Here is a 22,612-nt window from a genome sequence, read left to right as displayed (position 1 = left end):
GAAGAGAAACCAGTAGTGTTGTAGGGACAGGAAATTGCACTCAGATTTTGTCATAAACCAATGAGGAAGCAGCTCCTTAATGAGAAGGCTTACATTATCTGAGTTCAAACAAAAGGATCCCTTCAGTACTTTAAATGATGTTTGGGTCATTTATTGTGGGGTAATTTTCTTAACTCATTTTTCTTTGCATCTTAATTATACATGTATACTTATATGTATGCCTTTTCTTTTCCTGTGTATGTATGTGTGCATGCTGTGTGCACGGGTGTGTGCAGTGCAGGTGCCACCTATGTGCATATTTGTGGAAGCCAGAGAAGGATGTCAAGTGCCATGCTTTGTTTTATTGATTTTCTTTCTGCCTGTTCCTTTGAGACATGGTCTCTTACTGATCCTGGAAGCAGACAAGTGGCTAGCAAGCCCCTGCGGTCTTCCTGTCTCAGCTCGTCCCGCTGCTTTGGGGTTAGAGGTGTGCATGGAGCTATTATGCACAGTTTTTTACTTAAGCACTGAGATCCCAACTCAGGTCCTCATGCTGTGCAGCAAGCCCACTGATTCATCTTCACAGATTCTGATATTTATGCTTTACGAAAATGATATTTTATAGTTATCTAACCCATTCATTTCTTTGTCCTGCTTACATCCACCTATTATGGTCCTGATGTTCAGGACTGAGTATTACCTCAAAAAGACTTTTACCCATGAAAGAGAGGATCACACACAACATGGATGCATCAGAAGCACAGCTAAGCACTTCTAGGTATGCTTAAGTAAGGTAGTGTGAGTCATTAGGATGTATGAGAATCGAGAGGATGCTATGGGCCAGTTTGGGGTGATTTGTTTCATGGAAACAAAACAAGAGGTGGAGAGATTTTGTGGTGAATAGTGTGATTTAATGGCAAAGTGGGTGGAGTCAAGATAGCCACCTTTGTGAGATCCTTTTGCTGCGGGGCGATGAGGGGTTTGACTAATAGGATTAGATGTGTAGTATTTGATTACAGGAACATTTTCTCTTCTAGTAACCCTCTGAGAATAGAAAGCAGTGATTGCTAAAAGCAACTGATGAGACTGGCTCAGGAAAATAGATAATTATGGAATTCAAAACTTTGTTTGTGAGTGATACAGATTATTATTTTAAAAGGCTAATGCAGTATTTTAACAAGGTGAACCTATAAGTGCTTTAATAGGAAATGAAATTAGTTTCTAGAACTACTTTTGAGAAAAGAAAAGTTAAACATCATCTTAAACTATATCCCAATAAACTTTGATTAGAAATGAAGGCAAGAATATTATTTTTTAAGTGTGAAATTAATTTGGAGTGGAAAGTTCTAACTCATTTTTAGGTCCTAGTTTGTGTTGGTAGAAGGACTTTTCATCTAAGGCATATCTGGAATGTGAAGGCTTTTGAAAGTTTCCTCATATGTCTTTAAGAATCATGAAAATATGCCTGGTTTTGGTGGTACATGCCTTTAATCCTAACACTCAGGAGGCAGAGGTAGGTGGATTTTAGAGTTTGAGGCCATCTTGGTCTACAAAGCAAGTTCCAGAATAACCAGAGACACACAGAGAAACCCTCTCAAACAAAAGAATCATTAAAATAATGAATTTGTAAAGTTCTCAAGAATTTGTAAATAACATGTAGTAACTGAAAACTTCAGGATCTATTCCCATTGAGATGATGAAAAAATTAGGTAAGATGTAAAAAACGAATGGCCAAAGGCTTCAGGGCCCAGAGTGGCAGGGGTGGTGGCAGCTCAATTAATGTATGGCTTCTTTTGCAACCATGGAAACATGAATTCCATCCTCAGAACCAGTTTCACAAAAACCTAGTGTGGTGGTGCATGATTGTAACCCAGGTAGTGACAGGCAAGTTCCAGGTTAGGAAAGGACTGCCTTAAGTCTAACAACAAGAAAAAAAGTGTGGTGGTGCCTGAGGAGCAATGTCCAAGTAGCCTTCAGGTTAATATGTGCATCTGCACACATTTACGCACACATGTGAAACTGCACACACATGTGAATCTGCACATACATGTGAACCTGCACACACATGCACATATACACACATACAGAAAAAGGGGCTTAAAAGTTTAGAAAAATGAAAACAATAGTTTCTGTTTACTCATGACTACAAATCTTTTTCTGCTTGGTTTTGCACATTTGCCTAAATATTTTTTTTTCTCTTTCAGGATTCACACAGTATTTAATTTTACCTAGATAGATCCTACTTCTGTTTTTAGAGAAAGAGTATTTTCACATCCATGTCAAATATCTATGTACTTTACTCTTCAAAAAAAAAAAAAAAAAAAAAAAAAGAGGATGTAGTTAGAGAACATGAGATACAAATTTTCACTTCTGCTTAAATAAGAAAAAAATGTTAGCGAACTATGACAAAACCTCGCTTCCTTCACACAAGGAGACACCAGCTTCTATGAATTCTGCATCTTGTTTAGTGATATTTGATGAACAGTTGGAAATTTCGGAGCCCTTAGACACTGAGGTATTTTAGCATCATAACGACAAATCAATGAACAGTTTTTCACAATACTGGCTTTATGGAGTCAGAATTCTTTGGCCGGTCAGTTTTCTTGTCTTCTGAGATCACAAGGTGGACCCCAACATTGACCAGAGGCAGCATACTTGGGCTTAAAATAGGAAACAAAGCAAACGAATGTGAATCTGATGGATTATGACTTCTTCATGGGCACAGTGTGGGTGATTATTCTGCTGATGAAGGATCTTTTTTGTTTGTTTGTTTGTTTTGTTTTGTTTTTTAAAGTCTGCATCACTTGTCTGGTACAACTTCTAAGATTCAAAGCAGCAAATAAATATGGCAGGATCAAGTTCTGATACCCCACTATGCATTCTCATTTTTATTTCTTTTTATACATTCAATTGGCCATTCTGTATTAGTTGCCTAAAGAGAAAGGATTCTTTGAAGAAAGTAATGGGGGAAAAGGTGATGGACTGAGTTTCAAAAGAGGCTGCTGATAGAAAGGAACAGTTGTTTGGGGGAAAGCCTGCTGAGATAGTGAAGTTTTATCCAGATTCAGATGTGATATATGCATAAAGTAAGGCTCTTAGAAAATTAAATATAAAGAAAAGAATATAGAATAAAGGTTTATATTAATTACATATTGTGATGGTAATATTTTGGATATATGACATTAAATAAAACACACCATTGGGATTAATGTTCTGTTTAAACATTGATGCAGCTGATAGAAAAGTTCAAATGATGTCTGTGTTTGGTGTTATCTCTGTTGGGCAGCATCGTGCTGGATGTTGAAATAATCTCCCTTTTGAAGTGTGTTGTGATTTGAACATGAGATGTTTTGCAGAGCCTCACGTGGTGCTGATTGGGGAAGGTAGAGCCTGGCTGGAGGAAGTGGGTCTGGGAAATGGGTCTTGATTTTGTATAGCCTGACCTCACTTCCTGCTCACTATATGTTTCCTGGTTGCAGATACAATGTGACCACTCACTCATATCACACTCTGATGCCATATCATCCCTAACATGATGAATTATAGCTTCTTAAACTCTAAGACAAAACAAAACAAAACAACAACAATAACAAATAAACCTGTCCTCCTGAGTTGCTTCTGATCAGTTACTTGGTTATGTGATAGAAAAAGATAAATAAAAAGGTCATTAACATGTAAACTGTCCTTTTCTTCATGCCTAGGAGATGGATAGACTCTTACATTCATCTCCTGGCAGGAGCACACACACACACACACACACACACACACACACACACACACACACACACACAGGATACTGAAAGCTGAAAAGAGACTAAACATATTGCAGATACAGCATGAGAGTGAAATTTCCTGGCTTCCGTTTACTTGAGCAAATGCATGCAGTAAACCCCGCTGACAAATGAACTATAGGTAGAGGAAGCAATTGTCAAAGTGAGAAAATGCATTGTAATGATCCCATTAGCCAAGGGCTATATTCAGCTGCAGCCAGATTTGTTGGCTGCAAACAACAGAAACTGTACCACAAAAAGTGACCTGGAAAGCAGCCAGGACATGAATGATCCATGAATGATGCAGAACCTGGAGGATGAGGCTTAGGAAATTGGTTAGAGAAAAGAACAGAAATCCTCGTCATCCTACATAGGTTTTCAAATTCGGATGGGTCTGTTGACTCCAATGTGCTGGGCCCTTGAGGCCATTTTAGCTAGAGTCTCTGTGGCACTACCTCTCCCTGGACTCTTGGGGTTCCAGTGTGATTTCTCCACTTTGTATACTGTAGAGAGCCACCGGTGCCACTCCCGAAAATGGCGCCGGTTTCCTGTCCATGAGCCAGCAAGGCGCGGTTGTTTTTGACAATGCGCATGCGTGATCCACATCATGGGGTGACCGTTTCGAGTGTTGTGGGCTGCACCTATCAGTTTAGGACATGACTCTCTAAAGCATATATAAGCAGTGCCTTTTTCCTCCTTCGGGCTCTTCCCTCAACTTGCTGTGATGAGCCGCGCAATAAACATAGCTGCAGAAGAATCCTGTTGTTGAGCATCGTTCTTGCAGGCAAGGTGATAGCGCTCAATAGGTCATCCTTCCAAGGTCAAAGGACAGTTTGAAGGAACTGACTGAAGGAGTCTGGTTACTGCACTGAAAGCAGGAAGAGGGAGACTCTGGTTTCTTCATTCTTGAAGGAGGCATAATTCTGCCCCGCAACACTCTTACTGTGGGGATTCAGTTATAGGTATGGATGAGTGTAGGGCCAAAACTCAGGGAAAAAAATAAAAAACAAGGACTGGAGAAATGCCTCTGTGTGTAAAGGAGCCCACCATCACCATGCCTGATGACCTGAGTTCACTCCCTGGGACCCATGTAGTAGGAGAGGAAGGAACACTGACCTCCACATGTGCACAGAGTCATGGGTGGTCAACCCCACAAATAAAAATAAATAAGAATCTGATAAAAGAAGTAAAGAGAAAAAACCCCATCATTCAAACGAGGAAACACAAAAGTGGAGTTCCCACTCTGTAATGAATCCAGATCAATCAAAAAATAGGTATCTATTTTCCCCCAGTTTGCTGTTGTTAAGCTGGTCCAACATTTCTGTAGCATCTTGTATGTTACGTGTTGATGACTGTTCTAAGTGCTGTGTGAATATTAGCTTGGCTGAATTTCCTATCACTACACTGCCATCATCATTTTATAGAGGGGAAGCTGAAGTTCAAAGAGGTTACATCTCTTATCTACAATCTTTAAGCAGTATGTCAGAGGAGAAAGATTTGAGACCAAGCTGTCTGGAGATTGAGTCAACATTGCCACCATACTTAGTTATGTTTGTATATGCTCTTAAGAAAATGCCCAGTAAGCAATGTACAATTTATTCCACATGGTAGATTCTTTCCTCTGAAAGATTTTCATTGGTCTAATGCTCTGAGTTATGTATTAAAAAAAATGTGTATGTGTGTTTTGCCTGAATGCATTTCTGTGTACACTGCATGCCTAGTGCCCATTCAGTTCAGAAGAGGTTGTCCAATCCTTTGGGATTGGAGTTACAGATGGTTGTGATCCATCATATGGGTACTGGGAATTCAGTATCCTCTGGAATAGCAGCCAATGCTCTTCATCCTGAGCCATCTCTGGTTCCCATTGTGTTATAAATACATACAATGTATGTGTACAAATGTGTCTGTGTGAGTGTAGGCACACATATGCATATGAGTCACATATATATGTATGTGTGTTTCATATATTACATATTTTATGTTATATAGTACATATATTTATATAGTGTTCATGAATATGACTGTGTGAGTGCATGCACACATATGTGTGAGCTGCATGTTTGTAGAAAAAAGAGCAGCCACAGGATGACAGGCACAGGAATAACAGATGTTTGCTGATGCCAGACTTGTAAAGTACTAGAATCCAAGCTCTAATCCTCCTGTCTCTGTGTGTGGTGCTCTTCACCCTGAGCCATCTCACCAGCCGACAATCATGTGATAATGATGGAAGTTGATTTATAAGCTGCTGTCACAATTGCAATCCAGCAACTATATGCAGAATTGAAAGATGAGACTTACAAGCAGATATTACAGGATGTCTTTGAAAAGACAGGCCTTCGCATCTTTTCACGCATTGGGGAGGCCTCAGAAGAGTGTTCCCAACTCCTTCAGTGAAAAATTTCAAGTTAAGCAATACTAAGTATGTATATGTGTTGGACACTGCTTAGAACCTGTGTGTGTGTGTGTGTGTGTGTGTGTGTGTATACACTGTGATATAACTGATACAACAGACTGTTATAAAACTCATTGAGCACATTTTCTTTAAGAGGCGAGATTACTCTTCTTTCTCAAAAGACTGTGTTTGTTTTTTTTTTTTTTCTCTTATTTTAACTTATAAAATGGAGATGCTTACAGGGACATAAACAGGATGCAAATAAATACTTGTAATTGAAAACAGTTTAAAAGAACACATTTTTAAATGTGTGACATTTGACCCTCTTCTCCCAGTGTCTCGTTGAACCTGAAGCCATACATGCAAGTGAAACTAAGAACATGATTGCTTTTCTGATAAGCATGATTTCTCTTTATATCACACATTAGTGGATTTTCTTTTCCAGTTCCTAATCACGACTTTTTTTTTTTTTTAAATAGAGTGCTTTCTTTTTTGGTTTCCTGAGTATAGATTAGAGATCTGAAACAATAGCTGTTTTCTTTGATGTATGAACTATTCTGCTTCCTGGACAGGGAGGAGCCGGGGCGGGGTGGGGGGGGGGAAGCTACCTTTTCTGTTAATGGTTTTTGTTTCCTCTTCTGCATACTTCACACATTGTACAAAACCTGTCGCCTGTCTTCTAAGTAAAAATTGAAATGGGGTATGGTACACGATGGCATATGCTGGATGCTGGCTTTCACTTCCTGTTTTCATGTATGTGGTATGAGTTCCAGGTTCGGTGAGAGGCCCTGCCTCCAAAAATAAGGTGGAAGAGTTGGAGATATGACTCAGTAGTTAAGAGCACTTATTGCGTAATCACGGAGATCTTAGTTCACACTTTCAGCACCCACATACAAAGCTGAGTATGGAAGCAGGCACCTATAATCCCAGTGCTGCGGAAGGTGGAGGAGACAGGTGGATTACTGGGGCTTGCTGGTTCAGTATTAAATCCTTCCTCAAGGGAATAAGGTAGAAAGTCATAGAACAAGACACCCAAAGGCCTACTCTGGCTTCTTTGAGGACACAGGTGTATATCCCCAAATATATTTGCACATAACTCTCTCTCTCTCTCTCTCTCTCTCTCTCTCTCTCTCACACACACACACACACACACACACACACACACACACCTGTACAAACATATGCATATGCAGACACATACACACCTAAAGAGGAAGGATGAACAAAGCTATTGTCCTGAAAAAAACCTAGAGAGATCACAGGTGTTCATAAGGCTGTCTGTGGGATTTCCAAGTGATTTTGATTTTACCCCTTCATATAATCTCCTATAATTGTGCTTGTGATAATCTTCATTATCAGCTTGACTGAATTTGGAATCACCACAAAACATACCTCTGGGTGTTTCTATGAAGATGTTTTCAGGAAAGCTTTACTGAAGAGACAAGATTCCCCCGAAAGAGGGTTGGTACTATAGAGGACAGTGGTCCTGGACAGAACAAAAAGGAAGTAAGCTAAGTGCCATAACCAGGCCACAGGGTCCTGCTGGCAGGAAAGCTTCCCCACTATGAAGGACTGTACCTTCCAACTGTGAGCCAAGATAATCCATGCCTTGCTTAAGTCACTTACCAGATATGTGGTTACAGCATTGAAAAAATACCTAAGACAGCTGCCCTGAAACACAGATTTACATTTGCTGTTAAGGAAGGACATAACTTTTCCCGAAGGTAATTATGCTAAGCCTCCCTTGTCTTCTCCTTGCCATTCTGGTGTCCCAGGAGCTTAGATGGGAACACAGATGATTCTGTGCTTCCCACTAAAGGACACTTTTGAGAAATAAAAACAACTTTCTCTTTAGCCATTCACACTCTAATTTTCTACAGTATTGGGGGAATCAGAATTCCCAGGGCAGTTCACAACTTTCCTAACAATTTAGGGTAATCTGCCTGGAACCAGTTACTGACAGTGGAAGATGACTTATTATGGGTTCAAGGAAGCATAAATTTACCTTTGCCATCTTTGGGTACTGGCTGAATTTAAGAATTAAATGAATGTGAAGGACTAGGTGGACAGACACATACAAGTTCAAGTTACAGGGCACAGGGGCATACCCCTCCCCCCAAAAAAAGAAGACTCCCCAAACAGGTTAATGGCTTATATATTGAATCAGACTAGAAAGTAGGCAAGTTGTAAAATATGGTAATGCAGAGGGGCCAGCAGTCATGTCCAACCTTTTCTATTGTGACAGCATGTTGTCAATTATAGACTTCACACTTGATGTCTGCACAATTGAGTTTTTAAAAAATCATAAAGTCTCATAATGTTTTAAGTTCATGCATAATTTTGTGGTGGGCTGCTTTCATAGCTAACATCTGCTACATGTTGTCTGCAGGCACAGGTTTGGGTGTACCTGGTAGGGTATTTAACTGGAGAAAGGCAGAGAGAGAGAGAGAGAGAGAGAGAGAGAGAGAGAGAGAGAGAGAGAGAGAGAGAGAGAGAGAGAGAGAGAAGGACGGGAAGGGCAACTGTAACAAGAATTGGCAAATAGTGCTACTTCCTGATATTTTAGTCAGGGCATCTGACATAAGTGACTTTCATATTCCTTTAAGAAACAGAATAAAGTTCGGAGTACCCCGGGCCTATTGTATTGTTCAGGTCTTTTGATGCAAAACAGTATGTTATAGCAACATTTTGTGGTGGAGGTCCAGTGATCATATTCTTAACGCCTTTAAGGTTAAATTCCTGGATACAGCAGAGTGCTTAATCGAATGGAGAACTGTCAGCTAGCATTTGCTAAGTGTTCCTGAGCGCCTATCTTACTTTTATCTTATTTAATCCCAACTCCCCTGACTTGGCTGTTCTTGTTGGTTTAGAAAAGCTCAGGGTCCTAAAGCCAAGCGATTCAACCAAGATGACCGCTTAACTGGGGGCTTAGTTTGAGGCTCCTAGCCCGGTCCTCTTCCATGCTGTTTCCTACCGAGAACCAGCTACTAGGGTGGGATCTGAGCTACTAGCGCAGGACCACTCACAGCCCTCTTCTTTTGACAGCTGTTGACCATCCACTTCCCATTCACTGCCATGATCCATCAGGTGAGGTAGGAAGAGTGGTCACTAAGTAATCACACGCACAGACCGGCAGCGCCTCATTGACACAGGAGGGACAAGGCACAGCTCGCCCGACCTCTCTCCTGCTCAGCACTACTGCGGCTGCGCGGACAGCCCGTAGCCCTGACTCAAGATGGCGAGCGCTGCCTCGGCCGCCCCCAGTTCTTCATCATGGAGGCGATCGGGCCCGCCTCCCTGGGCGCCGCGGTCACGTGACCCGCACAATGGCTGACAGCCCACCCGAGGTTTCCCAGCGACGCCAAGCTCAAGTCATGACCGCCGCCGCCGGCTCGGCAGGCCGTGTCGCGGTGCCCTTGCTGTTGTGCACACTGCTAGCGTCCAGCGGCGCCTACGTGCTCGACGACTCCGGCGGGCTGGGCCGGGAGTTCGACGGCATCGGAGCAGTCAGCGGCGGCGGGGTGAGCGCGGGCTGGCGGGAGGCAAGGATGCTCCGGAGCGCGGGGGATGCCGGGGAGTGGGGAGGGGTGTGGGGCAGAGGGGGACGCCCCTTCCCACAAGCCCCCGCGGCGTTGCCGGGCCAGCACACGCCGCTTCGCGCTCGCCCCTCGGAGACGGAGGCCGGCGGGCGGTTAGAATTGAACTGGGCGGCCCCAGGTCTCGAGCGGGGGACAGGTGTCTGCAGTGGAGAGGCGGCAGCTCGAGGCTGCCCACGTTCTGGGTCGCCCGCCTGGGCAGCCCTTGCCGCGCTGCTCAAGGGTCGCCCCGCAAAAAGCCAGGGAGGGGACGCGAAGCCTCGGGGAGGGGGGTGATGAGGGGGATGCTCTAGTGGCTGTCTTTTTTTTTTTTTTTTTAACCCCCTAGGGAGATAGATGGTGGGGACATGGGTCGGAAGACATAGGCCAGAAGTGCAGCAGGGTATGGGGACCCTTCTTGAGCAGCGAATAGTACATCCCTCCTCCCTATGCGACTGTTGCTTCACAGACTCTTTAGGGAGGTGTGTCATCTGGGATGTTTTTAAAGAGGACCACCTCCATCCACTAACAGAGACTACTAGAGGCTATGCAGCATGTGAAGGATGTGGAGTGCTGGCCCTTTTGGGGTGCATAGGAGTCACCAGGAGTGCTGGTTAAAACTTAAGTACTCTCTTCCCCTCACATTCTGACTTTGTCGCAAACACCGGCTAATTCTCAAAAGAAAAGATCTTGAGAAAGATTTCCTTTTGATTCTAAGATCTCAGGAGTGGGAAGTGGTTTTGTTTTGTTTTTATAACTGAAAACTAAGGAGTAACTTTAGATCTACAGAAAAGTTAGGAGCACAGAATAATGTTCTATATACCCCAACACACACACTCTCTCTCTCCCCCCCCTCTCTCTCTTTCTCTCTCTCTCTCTCTGTGTGTGTGCTAATGAACTAATCTCTTTATTCTCATTATCCTTTTGTTTTTTGGTTTAAATTAAAAAGGCAAATATTTCATATTAAGCCTCAATCTTTGTGATATTAGACCTTATTGCATAGGTTTTTTTTAAAGTTGAAATCTCTAGTTTTACTTATTTAGCCCAATTTAAGATTAATAATTTCATAACCTGGTGTGATAGAGTATTCCTTTGATCACAGCACTCAAGAGGTAGAAGCAGATGGATCTCTGTGTATGAGATCAAACTGGTATACATAGCCAGTTCCCAGGCCAACCAAGTGCTACACAATGAAACTCTGTCTTTAAAAACAATCACTTAATAACCTAGAACAGGGAATTCATTTTTATTTTTAACATTCTATTTTAAGTGTGTGTGTGTGTGTGTGTGTGTGTGTGTGTGTGTGTGTGTCTGCTGGGAATATGTGTACATGTAAGTTCAGGTGCCTATAAAGGCCAGAAGTAGATCATTGTGAGTTTCCATCTCTCCAGCCTCCAGAGCAGGTAATTCTTATCTAATAAAAAACTCAATTATTAATGTCTCTATACTGTTTAAGAGCACTATCAGTAATGAATGAAGATGGTTGAACATTTTATTTGCATGACAGTTTGCCATGGACCACCCCAGCCGGGTATGGGAGGTCCCTGGGATGAGGGTTCTCGAAGACTAGGTGGGTGTGGATTCGGCGATGACACACAGAAACAAACTCAGAGGCAGTATGAATCTGAGTGTATTTTGCAGCTTTCAAGCAAGGCTCTTTTATCTGGGATAAAGAATAGCTTTCAGAGATTGTGTTCATTGAAGCAAATCCAGATAGACCACATGACATCATCATTGTTAGGTACAGTAACCTACAACTTATTCAAGGCTAACAATACATCAGAAAATCAAGGCCAACCACAACTGTCTATTTTCTAAGATCAGGTTAATGATTTTTTATGGTCAGTTATTGTTTAGCATTTGTTGCCTAGCTCTTGTGAATCTTTGAAATATTGAACTATTTTGACTTTTTCTCATCAAAAGACTTTCTTTGCCAAATATTTAAACCTACTCTCACACAAGTACAGTACACAAGTTCTATTGTTGGGGAAGTTTTCATCAATATTATTTGTACTTATGTGAATGATGTGAGTGGTTTGAAAAGTGCTGGTTTACCTGGAGATGAGGTCATGGTCAGTGACCACATCTCAGGGGACAGTTTCTCATTTGTATCTTTTGTTTGAAATGTCAGCATAGGCTCTCAGGAGCATTTTGATAACATGAGAGAAAGAATAGAGGAACAGAGATTGCCAAGAGAACTATGGCTCAATATTTTCCTCCCGCCAAGAGTTCCACAACTGTTTCCAGCAGACCTCCTTCTTTTGAAGTTATCCAGTCTGTGGAACTTGTCACACAGAATGTACTGGATTTGATGTGGCACCAATTTAAACTCTCTCTCTCTCTCTCTCTCTCTCTCTCTCTCTCTCTCTCTCTCTCTCTCTGTGTGTGTGTGTAACTCTCGCTACACAGCACAGTTTGTAGCAGCATTCAGATTGCTCCCATTTCCCCCACATGTTTTTAGGGAACGCCTTTTGGTGCACTAGTTGAAGTGTGTCCTTGACAGGTTGCTGGGGTCATTCTGGTAAGGACAGTCCCCTCATGGTTTTGGCAAGTTATTTCATTTACCTTTGCTTCAGTTTCTTTTCTGGGGGAACACAGATAACTGCCTGTCAGTAGCATTGTGAGGTCCAGGTGTGATTAGCCAATTGTGATAACTGTAATATTTTAGGGATTAGGGAGGAAGAAGTTGTTTTAAGGTCTTGTGATGAATAAGTGTACCCAAGGCTACTTCCTGGTGTGGCAAATAGCCTCAGGCCTTACTTAGGCACCTTGGTTAGTAATTTTAAATTTCATTGTTTAATGATGTGTTTCAACATTTAAGTCTATTGTGTTTGCCTAATGTGAGTGGTGCAATGCTTTTCTAAACCTGGTATTTACCGTGTTAAGAGGAATTATGCATAGGCAGCCAAAGAACTCCAGGCAAAAAACTATGCATTTCTGATTGTATAATGCAAACTAGGAAGAAGTATTTATGACGGTCATACTATGTAATGACAGCAAATGTTGGCATGCAGACAGTGTTCATTAATGAATGCTTTTTTTTGACATTTGTGTATTTGTGTGTGTGTGTGTGTGTGTGTGTGTGTGTGTGTGTGTGTGTGTGTGTGTAGCCTGCCATTTATCTGGGGCTTACTATGTGCTTGGGCTCTTGTTGTCCTTTTAATGGGCATCTCGATGTCGTGACACCTGAATGAGTACCCCGCTTTATTACTTGCTCATGGTCTCGTGCTCCATTCAGTTCAGTGCCTCCTATGGATGTTCCTTGTACCTGTGCAACCAAACCATAGAAGTTACTAAGTAACTGCTTTTTGAATAATAATGGGTAAGGACAAGAACTTGAGGAAGACATGGCCTATCAAGGAACTTAAAGGTGAGATCAGCACCGGGGATGAGGATGTACTAGAGACACAGATGTGGTGCCAATGTTGCCCAAAGAAGGACTTGGGTTAATGGGGGCTTTGCCTGAAGAAATGGACTTTGAGATGATGGCTAAATACTGAATTGGAGCTGACTGGAAAATGAAGATGCTGTATGCATTCCAGGCAGGCAGGAAACAAAAGAGCGTTTGATATGTCTGGTTAAACAAGCGAGAGTGATAGGCAAACTGGCAGAACTGGGTCCAGGATACTAAAGGATTTAAAACTAAGCAATTGGAATTTTACTTTGAAAGCTTATTAGAGAACAGGAAGCTTTAGCAGAATAATGACAGGGTTATCCATTTGTTTGGGAGAATATCAAACTGGTAACTGGTGTGGAGAGTAGAATACAGGGAGGGAATGGTAAGTCCCTGAGCCATTTTCCTTTTTCTAGTGAGAAGGGCTAGGTTAGGCCAGTGGAGTTGAAGAATAGGGGATGGGTGTTGTCATGGTGGAAACTTCACCCCAGCCCCTGGTATCCCTATACCCGAAGAGTCTGGAATGTTATGGTGGAAGTTCCACTCAAGCCTCTTCCCCTATTCCCCTCCAAACCCTGCTGCATCTCAGAAAGCCCATCAAATGATGACCCCTCCCTAAGAGATGATCAAGGCCACTTCTACCGGGTATTTAAACTGCCTCCCAGAAAATAAACTCATGGTTTTCCAGTCTCTCTTTCCTGTCTCCTCTCTGGGGGTTGGAAGGCCATCCAGGAGCATTGTATCCATTAAATATGGGCTTTTTCTAATTCAGTTTGATTTGGTCTGATTTGGATTGTTGCGTAGGTGGAGAGGCTTATCAGTGTGTGGTAGAAACTTGTCAGATGTGAGAGTACTAAGGACCTCTTTGTGACTGAGGATGAGTTTGTTGAAAAGATGACCTCAGGTTTATGACTTAGACCGCTGTTGCATTTTTAGGGAAGTAGACAATGTAGAAGGAACAGATTTGGTAAGAAAACTGTTTGGTTTGGATCTGTTGTGCTCCATGATATGATTTGTAGCTCCAAGGGACAGGGTAGGAAGATTCTGAGTCTGAATAAGTAGCCTGGGCCCCAACCAGAATGTCACCAGGCAAAGGCCTTTTCAAAGTTTTTGTATTCTTGAAGGAGAGAATCTGGGTTGACACACAATTTAAGCAAAAGATTATTCAGCAAAGCAAAACAAGCACTGCAAGGAGATGCTACAGCAGATTGTCCCAAAAGCAGTGGATAAGAAGTTCAGTGGGTTTGTGTTAGTATTTTAAAGACTTTTTATGACTATGAGATTGATGCCATATTCATGGATAAGGTTCATTTTCCTTACCTAAATCATGGAGGACCAAATCTCTCCTATAAAATATTCTCATAATCATCTTGAAAAATACTTGAGTATTTTTGTGTGTAGGGGAAATGTGAAGAGGTCAAAACCATAATGAAAATGAAGTTAGGGTCTTTTGAGGATACAGCCCTTTCATTAGTGTTTGCATGGGGCAGGCAGTTGGGAAAGTATCCTGGTCACCTATCCTTCCTTCCTTCCTTCCTTCCTTCCTTCCTTCCTTCCTTCCTTCCTTCCTTCCCTCCTTCCCTCCCTCCTCCCTCCCCTTCCTCCCTCCTTCCTTTACTCCTCCCTCCCTCCCTCCATCTCTTCTTCCCTCTCTCCCTCCTTTTTAGTTTTTTAGACAGGGTTTTTCCATGTAGCCCTGGCTGTCCTGAAACTCACTCTAGACCAGACTGGCCTTAAACTCAAAGATTCACCTGCCTCTGCCTCCTCAGTGTTGGGATTAAAGGGGCATGCCATCCCTACTTGGCTGGTACCCTAGTTTTTAGTAAGGTAGAAAGATGCTAACTTCAGGTTCAATGATGTCTGTAATCACAAGGCAGGTGTTTTGACCATCAGATCACACAAAGGCTTCAGGTCCTTAGTTTCATCGTGTCTTTGCTGCTGCCTAACTAGAGACATGGACACAGCTCTGCTTTTCCCAGGTTATGTCATATCTAATACCTCACCTACTGGTTGATAAACCCTCCCAAAGTTTGGGTTTTTGGTTCAATATTGGTTTTAGTTCTTTTTTTTTTTTCCAAGCTGTCATCAGTCAGGGTCTAGGTGTGACTAAATTTGGTTAGTACTTATACTTTCTACTTACATTTTTCTATTCTTTCTATTATCCATCTTGTCTATGGTTTTGTTCATACAGCCGTGCCTTGGGGATCATTGTGTAGCAGATGGAATTTATAAAGATGAGGGGAGTACTCTTTCTTCTCAGCATTATTCTGGTTGTAAGATATCAATGGGTAAAATTGCCTGAGATTCATCCCATTTATCCTTGCCCCCAGATATTTTTACTTATTTACATTCCAGTAGCATTTCCCATCCCTCATCTCCCTTCCTTCCAGTTCCTCCTACTTCTCCTCTGCCCTTCCCCAGTTCAGCCTTCCTCCATTTCTATGCAGAAAAGCACAGGCCTCCCGTGGATATCAACAAAATATGGCATATTGAATTGCAGTAAAGTGCCTCACCTCATGTTAAGGCTGAATAAGGCAGTCCAGTGTAAGGAATAGGATCCCACAAGCCCCAGTCCTCAGGTATTGATAAGTGGTTTAATATAGAATATTTCAGTTCCAACATAAAATTGGAGTAATGTTTTAGTTATTTTTCTTGTTGCTATGACATGGTCCCTCAAAGGAATTCAGGGGAGCCAGGATTTATTTTGGCTCCCAGCTTGCAGGTTTGGTCCATCATAGTAAGGAAGGAAGATGAGGCAGCATGCATTGCATCTGCAGCTAGATAGCAAGAGAGATGATGGAGACAGATTATGGCCTGTGCTCAGCTAGCTCAGTGCTTCTCTTTGGACAGTGTAAGGCCTCAGCCCCTGAAATGGTTCTGTTCACATCGAGGGCAGGCTTTCTCACCTCAGTTAACTTCCTCACAGACATGCCCCAAAGTTTGTGATCCTAGGTCCTGTCAGGTTGACAGTGTTAGCCATCACAATATTTTAATAGCCTTTATAAGCTTATCTCTCAATCAGCTTTTATGTCAGTGTAAGAACACCTGTACCTCTTAGAAAAACAATAGGCTTATGCACCAAACAGCATGAGGACTCTCCACAGCTATGCTTGCCTAAGAAGTGGCCTAATAGGAACATGCTGGGGGATGAGTGTGAATACCATAGACACGTATCGATGACTATATTTGTTTTATTTATTATATTTATTTTTGAAAACTTTTTTTCTCAGGCAACCTCTCGGCTTCTAGTAAATTACCCAGAGCCCTTTCGTTCTGAAATACTGGATTATCTCTTTAAGGTAAGGAAAACTGAGTAGCTACTGGGCCTGTGATGTTTTGAAAGGAAATGGGGAATCTCAACAGAGTTTGCAGCTTTCTGATAGGTTTTCTAAACAATGGCAGAGTGTGTTGGGGATAAGCTGCTTTGTGAGACTGCTCTTCTCATCTGTACAGCTACAGGCCTCTAGGGGTGATTATATGGAGGTTTTGCATGATGGAACACAGTGATAATACTGTTATCTCTTCCCACAGCCAAACTTTGGTGCCTCTTTGCATATGTTAAAAGTGGAAATAGGTGGTGATGGGCAAACAACAGGTAGGAGGATTTGGGAAATAGGATTTCCCCCAACATTTTAACCTATACTTAAACATGCAGGACACCGTAAGGAGGGTCAACTCACTTGAGATTGAATGGTCTTCATCAGACTGTACTTTACTTTTCTCCTCTTACATTTTCAGGAGTGTGTGTGTGTGTGTGTGTGTGTCTATGTATTTTCATGGCTGTGTGCATGTGGAGGTTAGAGGTTGGCTTGAAGGAGTCTGATCTTTCCTTCCACTGGGAATCTAACTGAAGTCCTCAGGCTGGGTGACATGCACCTTTATCTGCTGAACAATCTTGATGATCTGGATTTTCTCTTTTTATTTTTAAAAACTTATGTCAAATTTTCAAAATAGTATTGAGACTCTAAATTGTTCATGTAGTTGAAGATTACTAGAGAAACAGATCCAGTAGTCCAAAAATCATGCATACTTTGAATTTTATGAAAATTTATAGGAAAAATATAATTATGTGTAGAGTATTAAGGCATCACTAACTTTAAAAATGTCTGGTAAAATGCAACCTGTGTTTTAGAGGCACATAGCTTTCTTTCTTTTTTTTTTTAAACTAAGACACATTAAATGATTATTATTCAACCATCATAGCCAAAATTTAAAGTACTTCTGTTCAGTATTTAACTTAATATTCTAGCCCTAGCCCATTAATATTAACTTGAGAGTATCCTCTATATGTTTGTCTTTCTGCTAGCAATTTCAAAATAATTTTAGAAAGAATGATTTATCTTAATTTTTTGTGTGTGAGTGTTTTGTCTGTATGGGTATATGGATATCATGTGCTTGCCTTGTGCCTGCGGAGGCCAGAGAGGGTGTTGGAACTTCTTGGGACTGGCATTTTAGATGGTTGTAGGCCTTCACATGGGTGCTAAGAGTCAAGCCCACATTCTCTGGAAGAGCAGTCTTTACTGCTGAGGCATCTCTAGTTTGCTGGAAGTAACTTTTTAACAGGTAATCTTAGTAGGTACTCTTATTGGAGTTTTAGAACAAAAGTCTTGGCTTCCAGTGTGACAAACTAGGTTTGACCACTTGTCAGGGACATGACATTGGTGACGGACAGGAAGAGCTCTCTTACAGTCCAGACCATACTGAATGATATAAAAAGGTCTAGTAACCCATGACATGTTATTGAGGGGCTGACAATGACTTTGAGGCCTTGTTGCAAAGAGGAAGGAAGGCTTGTGTCTGTGGTCTGGCTAGCTCAAGTGTTTCGTAGTTGGCAGAGCAGATAACCTTGGTCAGGCTGTGGTCTGATTGTTCATTATCTCAAGGCTGGATCTGCAAAGGGCCTGAGAATTCATCCGCCCCTGAGAAGGCAGCTTGAGTTCCCTTCCAACCTACTGTGGGAGGCTCATTGTTGTTTTGGGAGACTTTTTAGTCTATTGTGATAAAGATGTTTGTGGATCAGAACTATTGTTCTTAGAATCCGATAACCGCTGATCAGTGTAATTTAGGAGAACTCAGAAGGGGGGAAAAGTGAGGCAAAATGAAGTCAGAGAGGGAGAAGATGACAGTGAGGTCGGTCAGTGGCTGGGCACTTCTTCAGAATTCCTGTGTGATTTATGTGGAAAGATGAAAAGGTGAAAATCAAAGCTGGAGTGAACCTCCGGAATAGTAGCTTTTCTCAGAAAGTGTCTCGTAGAAACTTTTAGACTGGCGCTAATGCTGATCTGGTGCATTTGCTGAAGCCAAATTCAAGATAAAGACACATAAGTGGCTTTTCATTTGACATTAAAGAAGAAATGGACCAGAAGCATCCTTCTTATATGGTCCCATTTAGCAACAACTGGTGTTTGCAATGTGTGAGAGCACATAGGACTCGGACATCAGGGACCTACCTCTGGCCTCCATGTGAATGCTAGCATAGGACTTTGATATTGTTGTAAGAGGCATGTATATTCACTTTTTCTTAAAGCCTACAGTTTCATGACATATTCCATGGTGGAATATAAGAATTCGGGGCTCAGGAGTTCAGGGATTCATAATCAAAGTTGTAGTGAAAGCTGAGGTGATGTGGACTTGAGGTTGGACACAGGAGCTTGAAAACCTCAGATCAAGAGTTTAACAGAACTCAGTCCTGGGAATCTGTAGTAATAAAATGTTACAGCATTTCTCTAATACTGTTTTTAAAATAACATCTTGGTTTTATTATTTAAGGAACAGTGTTAAGATAATGAGAAATGTGAAATGATACATTTTGCAGAGCTACCTTCTTATATAATTCTTATCTGCACAATGTCTGAATGAGAACTAGAGTACAAGAAAAGTACCACATTAAAAAAATGTTGTGTGTGTGTGTGTGTGTGTGTGTGTGAGTGTGTGTGAGACTATAGGAGTGTGAGACACTGTGTGTGTGTGTGTGTGTGTGTATGAGAGACAGAGAGAGAGAAAGATAATTGAATGGCTATAGAAAGCACCATTCGTGTGTGTGTGTGTGTGTGTGAGAGAGAGAGAGAGAGAGAGAGAGAGAGAGAGAGAGAGAGAGAGAGAGAGAGGGGGGGAGAGGAAGAGGAAGAGAGAGAATTTAAGTGGCTCTGGAAAACTCTATCCCTGGGTCATTTCCTCCCTTTACTCTCCTATTCAGATGGCACTGAGCCCTCCCACATGCACTATGAACTGGATGAGAATTACTTCCGAGGCTACGAGTGGTGGTTAATGAAGGAAGCCAAGAATAGGAACCCTAATATTATACTCATGGGTAAGGATACACTGCTTAGGGGTCTCTTTTCCTTTAACTTTTATATTTGGAATCATGCTTGTGAGCTCTCTGTTAATAACGAAATACTAAAGATTTGATAATACCCCAGCACCCACCACCTATGAAACAGAAATGGCCTTTATTGTCACTGTTTATGATGTGGTATCTTTATGCCGTATAGTTTATTCTTGTATATGTATGTATTTGATTCTTTAATGTCTATATTTGATTGGTTGCTTGAGTTTTGAGACACACTTTGTGACCTAGGGTAGCCTAGCACTTGCTATATAGCCCAGACTGACCTCTAACTCATTCTCTTGTCTTTGAACTGTTAGGATTATAGGCGGCCTTCATTGTGCCTGGCTTGTGATTTTTAAATCTTGGTGTCTTATTGTCTTAGGGTTTTATCTATTGCTGCCACAAAATACCATGGCCTGAAAGAAGCAAGTTGGGGATTTTTTGTTGTTGTTGTTGCTTACACTCCTGGATCATTGTTCACAGAAGGAACTCAAACAGGGCAGAAACCTGGAGGCAGGAGCTGAGGCAGAGGCCATGGAGGGAAGCTTGCTCAACACAGCTTTCATGTAGAACCCAGGAACATTATCCCTGGGATGGCACCATCCACAATGGGCTGGGCTCGCCCCCATTAATCACTAATTAAGAAAATGTCCTGCCCATAAAGAGCTTAGGTGTTAGCAGTAGTCTCACTGGATGGATTATATTCATTTTATAATTTTGTTGCAGCATGAAGTACTTTAATCAGCCAGAGCATTGGGCTTTTATCATTTGAAGTAAATTTGCCATTTTGAAGCAGATTTACATTCAGACTGAGTTAAATAAAGTTATTTTAAATACCTTATATCAAATTTCTAAAAATTAGTTTCCTTGATAAAAGAAAGAATATTATTTTACAAATTAAAAGACCAGTGAAGACTAATTAAAAGACCATTCATCCAAATGGACTTTACAATCGATTCCAGAAATGTTTGGAACAGTATAAGCATCTTTGCATTGAGCACATGCTCCCTACTGTACTATTTTCATTTCAGACCTAGTCTAGGTACAGACGTTGGCCAGTTAACCCACATGCCAGAAAAGACTGGAATGCTGGGCCCTCACTCTACTTAGCATTTTGTTGCTTCTTAATGTTCTGTTGTTTCAACGTCATATGTCTCATGTAGTGAAATTAGTTTAAAATTGTTATCATGTTGGTTCTTTTTGTTTATTTTGTGGCAGTAAACTAGATTGGTAATATATTGAATTAAAAATGAGCTGCTGAGCTTATTAGGAAACATTGTAGTCGATGTAGGAGTTATTGCTAGAGCCTTTCACAGTGGAAAGAGTTGCTGGAAGGATGTGCACTCTCTCAGTGAAACTCCCTTTACGCAGCAGCATTATCCTCTTGAGCTGTCGACATTTATATATTTGTTCAATGACCAATTTAGGTTTGCTCATCTTGATTGCCTCGCTTATGGGTACTTTAAGCCTAATTTGTATGGAGAAGTCCTTGTGAGTGAGAACTTTACATTATGCTTATCTTATTAGGGTGGTTTGTTTGGGTTAAGCCTTCAGGACTATTCAGTTTGACCTCTGAGAACAGGGATGTGATATTGAACATCCCCACAGGGAATAGAGATGTTCAAATGTGCATTTCTTTCCATTCAAAAAGGCTGTGAGAGAGGTATTTGTTTTTATTTCATTTTCTTGTTTTTGTTTTTGTTTGTTTGTTTGTTTTTTCCAGACAAGAGTTTCTCTGTGTAGCCCTAGCTGTCCTGGAACTAGTTCTGTAGACCAAGCTAGTCTTGAACTCACAGAGCTCTGCCTGCGTCTGCCTTCCTAGATCTGGGATTAAAGGTGTGCGCCACCACTTCCTGGCTTATTTCATTTTCTTTGAAAGGACATTGGAAGTATAGGACGTGGCTGTAAGGATCTGTAAGAAATCTTAGTTTCCTTTGGGTAGAAACACTGTTCATTTGGGTGTGTTGGAATCTCCTTTCAGCTAGCTATACACTGACCTTTGCCTAGTGCACTGGGTCTTACACTTGATTTTAGTAGTACCAGTATCAATTCATGTCTTTCCTTTTGTGTGTCTTCTCCCTGCAGGGTTGCCGTGGTCTTTCCCTGGATGGCTGGGCAAAGGTTTCAGCTGGCCTTATGTAAATCTTCAGCTGACTGCCTACTATATTGTGAGATGGATTTTGGGTGCCAAGCATTATCACGACCTGGACATTGATTATATTGGGGTTAGTACCATATTGAAATATAATTTGTTTTTGGATATGTATTTTTAGGAATCTTAGAAAGTAATTTGATTTGTATTTGGTCCATTAAAGGATTTGGAACCATATTTTATGCATAGAAATACAATTTGCATATTGCATTGCACTATGGCTTAATATAGTTTTCATTTTTTAATCATTATTTATATGTATTGGTATTTTGCTTGCATGTATGTCTGTGTACCATATGCATGCAGTGTCTGTGCATGTACTCTTGTGCGTAAGTTTTCAAGACTGACCATTTGATATGCAGTTATCTGGGGAACTTCACCCCCTCCAGCCTTCTTCAGTGGCTGTGATTCTTTGTATTGGAGCCCCATGGGCCTTTCCCATCCACTTTGGTATGTCTATGGGTGTCACCCTTGTTCAGTTCTTATTTGGGCAGTCATGTCGGTGAGACTTTATTGGAGTTGTGTCTACATGACTAGGAGGCACAGTCTCACCGCCAACTCCCTGACCTCTTGTTTTTACAATCTTACTGCCCCATCAACTGGAATGTTTTCTGAGCCTTAGGTGGGTGAGGGAATGTTTTGTAGATATATCCATTAGGGCTGGGCTCCACAACTCTGCAATTGGATTGGCTGTGGCTAGTAACTTTTTTTTTTTTTTTTGTGCCAGTCCAATTCAAATTCTCCTTCAAAGCTTTTATCTAGTTCTTAAATAATAATGTAGTTCCTTTACACTTGAAAAGTGATTCTCATTCTGGTGAGTGTACCCTAAAGCAGGGATTACCTGATTTTTTAAAAAATAAAGAGCTAGTGTATAAATGTTAAGTTGGCATTAGTAGGTCATACCCAGTGTTGAGCCACATAGCCATTACCAGTATAACCATTTCAAACCGAAAGCTGGTTTTCCCTCTCAGACCTTGAAAATATAGGTGATGGGCAAGAGTTTGCAGGCTGCTGCAAATCTA

At 41.5% G+C, this 22,612-nt stretch overlaps 1 protein-coding gene across 2 annotated transcripts in view; it reads left to right on the top strand.

The window, feature by feature from the left end:
• Window positions 1–9,180: 9,180 nt before the first annotated feature.
• Window positions 9,181–22,612, top strand: part of Galc (galactosylceramidase) — a 41,931-nt gene continuing 28,499 nt past the window's right edge. Inside the window, exons 1-5 of one of the 2 annotated variants that reach the window (XM_051196153.1) lie at window positions 9,181–9,662; window positions 16,341–16,409; window positions 16,642–16,705; window positions 19,307–19,420; window positions 21,524–21,663. In XM_051196153.1, the coding sequence (XP_051052110.1) occupies window positions 9,468–9,662; window positions 16,341–16,409; window positions 16,642–16,705; window positions 19,307–19,420; window positions 21,524–21,663 (582 nt within the window). In that variant the 5' untranslated portion in view covers window positions 9,181–9,467. Of the gene's footprint in view, window positions 9,663–11,053; window positions 11,120–16,340; window positions 16,410–16,641; window positions 16,706–19,306; window positions 19,421–21,523; window positions 21,664–22,612 lie in introns of those variants that run through there. The other variant, XM_051196154.1, reaches the window with a different exon arrangement.

This window comes from Phodopus roborovskii, unplaced genomic scaffold, assembly GCF_943737965.1.
Source record: "Phodopus roborovskii unplaced genomic scaffold, PHOROB, whole genome shotgun sequence".
Lineage (NCBI taxonomy): Eukaryota > Metazoa > Chordata > Mammalia > Rodentia > Cricetidae > Phodopus > Phodopus roborovskii.
Note: the sequence above shows the minus strand (reverse complement) of the source record. Positions and strands in the feature narration are given on the sequence as shown.